We start from the raw sequence: 10,437 nt of genomic DNA, 5'->3' as shown, positions 1-10,437 counted from the left end.
TATATATATATATATATATATAATATATATATATATCTCCCAGCTCAGTTATTACATTGAATAAGGCGCTTTAGAGAATTTGCTTCTGGAGTGAATCACAGAAAGTTGATATTTTTTCTGTCCTGGCAATGACACCGATAATTATTTCATTTTTTATTTTGCATTTTTAACACGAGCATTAAAGAAAAGAAAAAGAACCGGTTTTCAAAAACGAGTAGTGAAAACACCACCAGCTTTTTGTGACTGTGACATATGGATTTCCTGATTTTAAACTGATTTGTGATTAAAAATCTGCCTATCATGAGCACACAAACAAACAAAAACTCCAAGATGATCTCAAAAAATCAATGCGTATCCGTGAATGTCACTGACTTCTACGACCCTGATCTAATAGAGACCTCACAGACGTCCCACAGTGGGGAAACACACCATGTGCTGAACAAACACACATTATGCAAAACAGACTGAATTTCTGACCAAAAAAAGCCCTTTAAATGCACTTTAAATTGGACAAACATGGATCGCGATGAGGCCGCAAGGATAGATACATCACAGTATGTGTAGTGAGCCATGAAGATCTCGTTGTGGCAAAGCAGGAACTGCATTAAATTGTTCCCAGTTGAGAGAATCCATATAACTTTAAATAGCTTCTAAAATCTGTATGAAAATGCAGCGAGCATGAAGTGTAAACCAAGATGTCAGGAGAGACATAACAGCCTGTTTGAGTGATGTACAGTGTCATGTCCTTGTGTTAAAAATAAGATCCGGCTCTGTGAGGAACATTAATGTAGCAGCTCTGTGGGTGAAACACAGCGAGGGAGGGACTGCACCACTGGCAGATTAGAGGAAACTTTAATCAATGTTAAATGAGGTTTAATCCAAAGTTAACTTTTTATTCAGTAATAATTAAACTAAATAATGAACTAATGCGACTGTGCCAGATGACAAAGTAGACATATAATCAATAATCATGATTCCTTTCATTAAAAAAAAAGTCAAAACACTTTCCCTTTTATAGTCTTTCCTTTGATTTAAACGCAAAAATGATTCCTTTCTTTTTGACAGTCCAGCTGAGAAAACCTGAGTGAGATGAAGAGAATACCTTTGCCCTGACTTTTACTTGTCAGGCTACACCCCTGCTCTCTGATCGGTAGTCTAGCGAGACAGGATGTGCTAGTAGAGGCTAGGAAAAAAAATATTGAGAACTCTGCTCTTTTATTTTACTCTAAATATTCTCTCTCTTAAAAAGGTGCCAAAACGGATCGGCATCAAAGACCAGACAGAAGCATACGTTTGATCAATAGCAACATACTATTATTAACATTTTTTAATAATATATATATAAAAATTGATATAGAAATGCTTATATCTGAATCTATATTATCTTTGCTTGGCCAAACAAGTAGTGATGCAGTAATTTGCAGTAAAGGAACATGTTAGATGTATTTAAATATCTAAATGTGCCTACATGTGCCATCTCACTTAATAAAAAAACATATCAGTGCCAGAGAATTTTTTTAAAGCTTCTTTTACTGTAACATCTACTACTGGGGTGTCAACTATAAGGTTCAGGGGCCAGAATCAGCCTGGGAAAGATTCAAATCTGGCCCACTGGAAAGCTTTGGAAAATGTGAGGACTGCATAGGTTTTGAGGTTTTACAGTTTTTCCTGTTGATAAAGACTCCACAGTATTCCCATTCATACTATGCCAAAGTAGTAATAAACAATGAAATGACAGAAAAAAGCCAGTTTTTCTAGTTTTACTTTAGTGGATCCACAGTTAAAATATTACATATAAATGCTGGGCACTAAGCTGCCCTCCATTTATAATAGCAAGGCTACCAGAATTTTTTCTGTCTCTTTACACATTTATCATGTAAAAACACTGAGACATACTGTTAAAATTGCAGCTTCTTTTTCTTATATTAAACTATCTCACGGATTAAATGTTCACTTAAATGCCGTTTAAAACGGAGCATGTCTGTATATTTCAGCCCCATCTGAGTCTTGCCGTGTCAGTAACTTGTGTGGCTTTTAGTGGTTTGACCTACCAGTGGCGAGTAGAAATAAACTCTTGATAACACCTTAAGCCGGGCCTATATCCGAAATGACAACCCTCAGATAGTTTGCAAAATAGCGTGCCTCTCCCCTCGGTCTGTTCTGGCCCAGACCCCAAAGCTGAGATCACTTCGGGCCACATGTAGGATTTCTTCTCCTTTCTCGTTGTTTAAACAAGTTGTTGTCAGAGGTGGAAATTAATGCTGGATTATTTCGATTTGATGGCAACACATGAATGAAGTTTTGCAAAGCTGGAGGCTGATTGCGCCGTCACTCCTCGCCTGCATGTTGTTCATTAATGTCACAGATGTTGTGTGTTAGCGGTTAACATCCTACTAAAACCTAATGCAGTCTGAATGGAGCTACAGTGTGTAAAAATTTAACATCGAGTCGGTGCGCAACCCCCCCCTCCAAAAAGGTGTGAACATCAACATATCACCCAGTGGAAACGTGCTGAAAGTGAATGAATCTGTTGTGAATGCGCTGCTCGTGTGTAGTAAGGTTAGGTTGAGGGGTGGGGGGTGATATTGCCAGGCCAATCGCGTTTTCCCTCATAACAAATGCAGCTTTAATGCTGTACGAGGTGTGTGGGTGTGTTTGTGTGTGGATAAAGAGCGAACGGGTTGGGGGGCGGAGTGCTAGCATTATGCGTGGAGGAGGTGAGAAGTGAGGCCTTCAGTAAATTTATGAAGAGACTGATTGAAAGGAGAAACCGCTCTTTTTCGTGTCAGTGTCAAGCTGCTCTCTGCTCCTCTCCAGTGACCCTACTGCTCAACCAACTGCTCTGAGGTCAGCCTATTCATTTTGGTGCCAAGCAGGAACAGCTACGGCGCTCAGTAGTAGCCTGTAGCCAGATATCAGTGAATAAAACTGACACCTCGGTCATTGTCTCCCTCTGTTTTTCTTTGATCTCTTCAAATACGTGTGGTATGATGTAGCTTTTACAGATCCGGGGTCAACTGGGGGAATCGGGGAGCGTCACAGCAGTGATGATAAAGCCAGTGCTGAAGCGATGGCTCATTAAAGCCGTTTTCTTGGCAGAAAATGAATCTCCCAACAATTTTGATAATGTATTAGTTGTTTAAATCGGTTATCAAACAGAATGCTGAACATGCACTGCCGTAGCTTCTCAAACATGAAGATTAATTAAGAAGACAGAAGCAAGAGAAGCGCTCGCTGTCTCAAATGAATCTTTCAAAGCCACATTTTCCTAAAGAATTACAGTGTGGAAACACACAGTCCCCCGAAGACCCAAACAAACAATGCAATATACATGCAGACTGGAGCAAAACATCATTTTCTGTTACTCCTGTTACTCGCAGCCTTTTTTTCTTTTGATACTCCAAACAAATTCATCAAAACCCAGTGAAATTGTTCGATTGAGATATTGTTTGTTCGCTTTAGAAACACAGAACTAATCTTAAATCTACTCAGGACACTTGGAAGTCCTCACTCTTCTTTGTGTGTACGGCTTCACATCACTCACTGCCTTTTTTTTTTTTTTTGCTTGTTTCAATATCGTCACCGTTAGACTCAACTGGAAGCTTTTTTTTTTATCGGTGACATTTCATAAGCTGTGGTAAAAATAATTGTTAGGTGTTAATTTGATCGTTGACAGACAAAGCAGACCGGGGATGGTAATTATTTTAGGCAGCTGTCATTATTTGTTGACAGGTGATTTCAACTACCGGCGTCAACAGAAGATTCCACTTTTTACCCTTTATCCAAGTGTCTGCTCCTCCGCACGGCTCTTTTTGAAAGCTACACACCATCCTCTCTTCATTTTGCTTGACACTAACCTGGCTGTTCAGCCCGGGTCTTCTTTGTTCTCTTCACTTTGCTAAGCTTCTTTGCTCACCCCTCTCTGTTTCACCATGTCCATTTGCCCGCTGGCACTCTATCTTATCTACTGGCTCAATCTTTTGGCCAAGAGCCGCTGAACACACCAACTGTTGTGCTCTCTCAATAAAATAGTGAAGCTTTGCACCTTTCAGGTTTTCTTTTTGTGTGTTTGTGTATATGTGTGTGTTTGCACTTTTTGAGCTGCACCGACGACCATTTCTACTTAAAAGCATGCTATCCACAAAGGTCTCTTTTTAATCTAGAGCCATTTATCCCAAAAAGAAAACAAGACAGAAAGTGGAGCTGCCTTCAATTGCAGTTTTGCATATTTACATGTTACAGGAACGTTTTTGACCTCGTCATCTGCAAACCATCTTTAAAAAAAAATTACCTGTTGACATATGAATTATTTATGGGCACTGAGCCTGTTGTAATTATGAGGGAATAAGTAGCACGTGCAGCCTAATGGGAACTCATGCAAAGACATATTTTCACAAAAAATTAGCGTGTGAAAACACACTCATTTGCCAAAACATTCAAGCAAACTTCCCAACATCCGTGCGTCACGAAGCAAAACAACCTACCGCTCTATCGTTTCCTTTTCTCCGCTTTTAGAGATAAAAAAATAACTCAAAAAATTTGCTGTTACGTCTGGGCGAATCGTCAAAAATCGTATCTGTTTAGCCAAAACAAGATTTCGAAAACCCGCAAACGTCAACATTTGAGCCACATCTGGAACCAGCGCTTTAACGATTAAGAGATCATCTGAATATTTTGCTACTATTTATTGCTGCGGCTCCATGTTTACTAATATACGTAAGCATATTTAAGTACTTAAACTGCTCTTACGCTTTTCTACGTCCGACTCCCCGAACAGCATTCACCGAAAACACCTAAAAGAACAAACATTTGTAAAGCTGGAAACTGTAAGTTCTTGTTGTGCTTACAGAACGGCAGCTGAAGACAAAAAAAGGAAGGTTCGGCTCTATTTGAGATATGTGTCTTTAATTGTTTCCTTGTGTGAGGCTGTAAACCCCCTTGTTTACTGCCTGTTAATCCTAACAGTGCTTTATCTTATCAGCAGTGTTGATAAAGCACACTCTGCAGACTGCGCCCGGTGTCACCGCGTCTCTATTTCTGGCAGTTGACGGTAACTTCCCTACATCACTGGTGGAGCCAAGGAAATGACATCATGTCGCTGCAGGGGTTGAAAGCGCAGCCCTGACAGGACTGTCATGACAAAAGAGTTCCTTGGGAACATCAGGGCGCACCGAGGACAGAAAAAAAACGAGTGTCTGGAGGCTCTGTTTTCTTAGTTCCTGTAGTTCGCATCTTCCACTTCTAGCTCATCAACAATTTTCTGATGTTTCAAATTCTCCTCTCACATGTGTGTCTTTTTCTTTTTTTTTCCTTTCTCTTTTTTGTCCTGAATGTAGGGCAAAGGGGCGGGCCAGAAAGTTCTTCAAATTAGTAGTTATTCAAAGAGTGGAGGACGGATCATTGTGTTGGCAAGATCCAGCTCTACAGGGCCGCGGCTCTATTTCACTTGTAGGTTTTGAGCTTACACTTGGAGTTGCGCATTAGTTTTGTTCCGCTCGTACTTGATATGTATGTATGCGCTCTTTATCTCTCTTCTCGGCGTTGACAATTGAAAATAAATTAACATTCCTGGGCTTTATTTTTGTCTTCGCTAAGCCTGTGGAGAAAACTTGGAGGCAAACCCAGGAGGTCAGGCCATACTCACAGCCTGTCAATCCTCCTCGGTGACCCCACCGCCCCTTTCTTTCTCCCCCGTCCATTCTTCTCCTCCTCTCCTCTTCCCTCTCCCATCTATTTAGTCCCTCCCGGCTTAGAAACTCCCAAACTCCCCCTCTTCTCCCACTCTCTTTCACTGGACGCCTCTCCAGCTTGAGTGAAGCAGATACAAGCTTTGTCAAAGGAGCCTCACATTCATTCAGCTGGCTGTTACACACAGCCTAGTATTTCATGTGAAGACATGTGGGCTGTCTCCTTCCATCCATTTATTTTAATTATGTTTTAATTGCTCGCCATCCTTTTTTCAATGCTTGCTTATTATTTCTATCAGGCTGATGTGAAAAATTTGCTGTGGACTGTGATTTTCTCCATTATCCTAACTGATGATAGATTTCTCTCCCTGGGTCTCCACACTGTGTGTGTGTAAGAGACAAAAGAAAAACAGATGTCGTGAATGTTTGCATAGCATTTTTCATTTCATTGGTGAAGTTTTTTGTCTCGTTTCCAGAAAGATATACTGTTAATAGAGGACGGGGAGGGAGAGGGGGGGGGAAAAAACCTCAGGGAATAGATTTCCTTGTATTTTTGTAGGAAGAGGAGCTTAAAAACGCAGATGAAAATTAATAACTTTTGTGTCATTTGTCTCCTGGTGTATATTATAGATTTGAGCTCATTAGATGTAGTGTAGGTGGTGACAGTTAGTCATAACTGTGTTCCCTTTTTTTTTTAACATATCGGCCTCTGTGGAGCATGATTATCATTATGCAGAAATCACTGGCCGAGTAACAAGTAACCTCAATTCCCCGGCTTCGAGGTGGGGGGTGGGTGTACATAATTCCTCGGCACGATCTCCGAGGGGTTAACGATGCCTCACTTACCTCTTAAAATCATTTTCTGCTCGAGATCATCTTAGCCCCCCACCCTTCCCCTTAGACAAACGTCAACCCCCTCTTCCCCGCCGCATCCCCTGATGTGAAATTATGATACGTCTGTCAGCGCTTGTGTAAAGCATCTCAGTGTTAATCGCCTAATCCCTTTATCTCAAGTCCGGACCGATTCAGTGCAGAAATCCCACCAAACAAAACTGTGTTTTTAGGAAGATGAGCATGGCTGTGTCCTGCACCAGCTTAAGGGAGAAAGGAGACATGTTACTCAGCAGGGCGACGGCTGATCGGGAGAAAGAACCCCAGGGTGGTGAGGGCGAGCGTTCAGCCGCGAGGCCTGGCGGGCTCTCGCCCCCTGGTGTCTGGAGGGGCCGAGTGGCTCAGCAGGCCCAGCGGGCCATAGGGGCAGGGGGGTGCCCCTCCTTTCCACCCCCCAACAGTTTGCAATCTCCTCCTGTCAGCCACCATTATGGTTACTCCGTGGCCCCCAGGACTCATATTTGTGGATGATAAATTGCTGTGGAAGACGTCACATGCTCTGCCCGGTATTGGAGCTGGTGGAAGATCCGAGATTATGAGAAGCCTGAGTAGACGTGGTGTGAGCTCTCCCATGGAGGAGAGCGAGTCCCCTCCACTGTGGCCCTTATCTGATCTGGTTTGGCGCCATTGGCAGGTAAACAACTGGAAGACAAATAAAACCACAATCCCACGAAGCCACCCAACTTTAACTGATAAATTATAAGCTAGCCGAGTGAGTGTGTGTGCGAGTTTCCTTGGTGCACACTCTGCAGCACAACTGCTCGGCCAGGATGACCTCAAATTAAAATAAATACGATCTGGCTCCAACAGGCTAGGTGGAGGCTTTTTTTGTTAAACTGTTATCCCTCCACCAGGCTTTGGACACGTATAGAACGAATCTAATAGTGGCTTAAATTATTGCTCAGTATGCTAATGTGGAAGCTTTCCATGTTTTGTGGGTTTTTGTGTTGCCAAAAATATCCAGGCGCATTAGTGAGGCCCAGAGAGCGATCAGAGCTGACTGCTCTGCTGCTCAAATTTAGGTTCATTATAAAATAATCAGGGCGGTTGACGGGTGGCTCTGAAGGAGCGGCGTTGAGAAGCAGGAAGCATTCGCTCTCCTTTGCATAGCGACGGCTGCAAAGTTTGTGTGGATATGTGTGCGTGTCGTGGGGAGATGCTTAGATGGCAACCGCCAAGAAATAAACAAGATCTTCCTGCATGCTTGTGTAGGTGTGTGGAAGTTCCTGTGTGTGCGTATCCACGTCCTTTGCTGTACATTTGTGCATGAATGAGTCCATATGAGTTTTTGTGTGTGTGTGTGTGTGCGTAATTTCACATATGACACAACTCACCCATCCTCGGTGTTTGACTTTGGTAAGCAGCTTATCTGTCTGCCGTGTTAGTCTGTCTCAGGCTCTAACCTTTCGCTGCTTTTGCAGACAAAGGCCTGTTTTTGCCACCCCTCGATAAGGAAGGAGACAAAAGTAGCTCTCAAAGCAGCTGTGTCTCTAACGGCGTCCTTTGCGAGCGTGTTGCCGGAGTGACAAGGTTTCTCCCGCGGGGATCCTGGGAGTAAATGGGGAAGGTGGAACGGGGACGAGTGGGAGAATGAGGCAGTGTAAACATTTAGTCGTAACATGCCGCCGCGTGCTAAATAAGCGCAGAGCATCAGGCGCGCTACGCGCTTTCATGCCGCTGCTCTCGAAATCGTTTTGAGAATAAAGTTTGAATATTTCTGTGAAACTTGAAATCAGAGAAATGCTCTGTTTGCTCAATCAAACAGCAGTCAGGATCTTCTCTTTTTTTCCTCCTGTGGTGTTTAGATATTTGCTTGACTGCGTTTAACAAGCAACTCACACATGAACTGGTGTAGGATGCAGATTGTAGAAATTACGCCAATTAAACCAGCGAAGCGCTAATGATCTCATAGATCTCACCAACTTCCTCCATTTTTATGCAATCTTCCTCTCTTTTTTCTCCCCTTTTTTTCCAGATGGAAAAAAATGACTGGCAAGGCTTCTCCAAGAACTACTGATCGTTGACGTCGCTTCAGCCTTCAGCTCTCCCTCCGCAACTCGCCGAACCAGCACTATTAGCCATCAGGCTCCTGGATCGTTTGCATACAGCAACACAATGGCTTCTGCACTGCGGAGGTGTCCGGTGTTTCACTGCCTCCTGCTCCTTCTCTTTTGCTTTCACTGTTCACAAGGTGAGTTACCATGGAGTTGCACGGCAGAAAGTAGCGTTAATGTGCTGCTAGTCAACCTTTCAAGAAGCCACTTATTATTCAGCTTATGAATGTGTTGAATTTATTAGCACACATTGTTGTCGCCACACTAGAGAAGTGGAGAGCTGTTATGTAGCAAGGTTGCTGAGTTCTTCTTCAGTGGTTTTACCCTTGAAGTTTGAAAAAGGTGTTTCAAACACCTCGTATGGAACTCATTGAATATTCTTGGCAGCGCACGGACACTTTGACTGACACATTTCTTCACTTCCACTGTCGTTATGAGGCTTTGGGGGAAGGACACACCATTTGAGTAATGGTGTGTCCTTCCCCCAAAGCCTCATAACGACACCTTTTCTGCCGGATGAGCTGTGTAACAGATTATTTGAGTGTACTTTGAGGCACTGCAGCCGCAGAGGATTGATGCATTTTTTATTTGCACCTTAATCAGATTGTTCTGAGCAGCCTGTGTACTTGGAACCATCAAAAGCGGGGCACTTGATTCTGTGCCAGAGCGAGGAATTGGGAAGGAATGTGTCAGTGTTTTTAATTGTCTGCAGTGACATTTTTTTTGGTTACTTCCCTCACTTTTGATTAGTACATTTGGCTGTAATTACAAGTATTGTCACAAAACACTCCCATCAGTTCCATGCCCATCAAAACCACTGATGTTGGTATGTCTGCTTAATGATGATCATTATATTTTTCCCCCGTTTCAGTCCCATTGTAACGGGAGACAAAGTAAGCCAAAATCGCATGCTCGTGTGCCAAGCATTGATTACACATAGATGCTGAAGCACATTATTTTGGGGCTTCCTTTTGAATTTGGATCTTTCATTTTTCTCCCTCTCTCTCTTGCTGTTTTGTTCTGTGATAGATATACCCTACACTTTTATGTTATTCCTGGTTGTAGCGTACAGTTTTTTTATTTTATATTAACAAAGGTAGCAGTGCAGTCTAGTGTAGAGCAGGCTACCTCTTCAGTCTTTTTTTTCTTTGTAGATTAGCAATTTTAGATAATATGGAAGAGAGTCTTACTGAGGTACTTGAAGAATAGCCCTCTGATTTGGCCTGGCTTAGAAACTGAGCTGAATAGTCCTGTTGAATTTCTTAAAGAGGAATACTGCTTTGGTATGCAGAAAGTGCGGGTTTTGGGTTTCAGTTGATGTGAGGGCTCTCAGGCCTAAGAATGCATATTTGCCCATCCGTCAATAAAGGAATGTGTGTGTGCGTGTGTGTGTGTGTGTGTGTGTGTGTGTGTAGGTTCATCTGAAAACAATATCTGATTCTATCCACATGCCAGTCACCTTCAGCCAATGCAGCCCGGAGGGTTTTGCATCCCAGGGCTTATGATCTGCGTTTCCCTGAGAGTTCCTGCAAGCAAAACTCCACTTGATAATTACCTCCTGTCCCTCGCCAGGAGAGGCTATAATCAGGTTATGATTTTCACCCAAAACATTCCCCTTGCTTTGAAATGCTCGATGACATACCTGAAAAGAGGGTGATTTTTTTCACTCTACTGGTATTGACTTTCTCAGCCAGCGGGGAAGAAAAAACACCAGTTGAGCTCGGTTTCGGGCAGACTCGTGCAGAATCAAATGGAATTGACAGCATTATTTTTTTTAAGTGGCATTCACTTAGAGTTATATACAG

The 10,437-nt window shown here is 42.7% G+C and overlaps 1 protein-coding gene across 8 annotated transcripts in view; it reads left to right on the top strand.

Moving 5' to 3' along the window:
- The window catches only part of adgrl2b.1 (adhesion G protein-coupled receptor L2b, tandem duplicate 1), an 88,942-nt gene that overhangs the window by 12,052 nt on the left and 66,453 nt on the right, over positions 1–10,437 (top strand). For all 8 annotated transcript variants that reach the window (XM_005721430.1, XM_005721428.1, XM_005721429.1 and 5 more), the window contains exon 2: positions 8,554–8,769. In XM_005721430.1, coding sequence (XP_005721487.1) covers positions 8,694–8,769 — 76 coding nt within the window. In that variant the 5' untranslated portion in view covers positions 8,554–8,693. The remainder of the gene's footprint in view (positions 1–8,553; positions 8,770–10,437) is intronic.

Source organism: Pundamilia nyererei, unplaced genomic scaffold, assembly GCF_000239375.1.
Source record: "Pundamilia nyererei isolate P.nyererei 1_Seehausen unplaced genomic scaffold, PunNye1.0 scaffold00004, whole genome shotgun sequence".
In the NCBI taxonomy this organism is placed as follows: domain Eukaryota; kingdom Metazoa; phylum Chordata; class Actinopteri; order Cichliformes; family Cichlidae; genus Pundamilia; species Pundamilia nyererei.
Note: the sequence above shows the minus strand (reverse complement) of the source record. Positions and strands in the feature narration are given on the sequence as shown.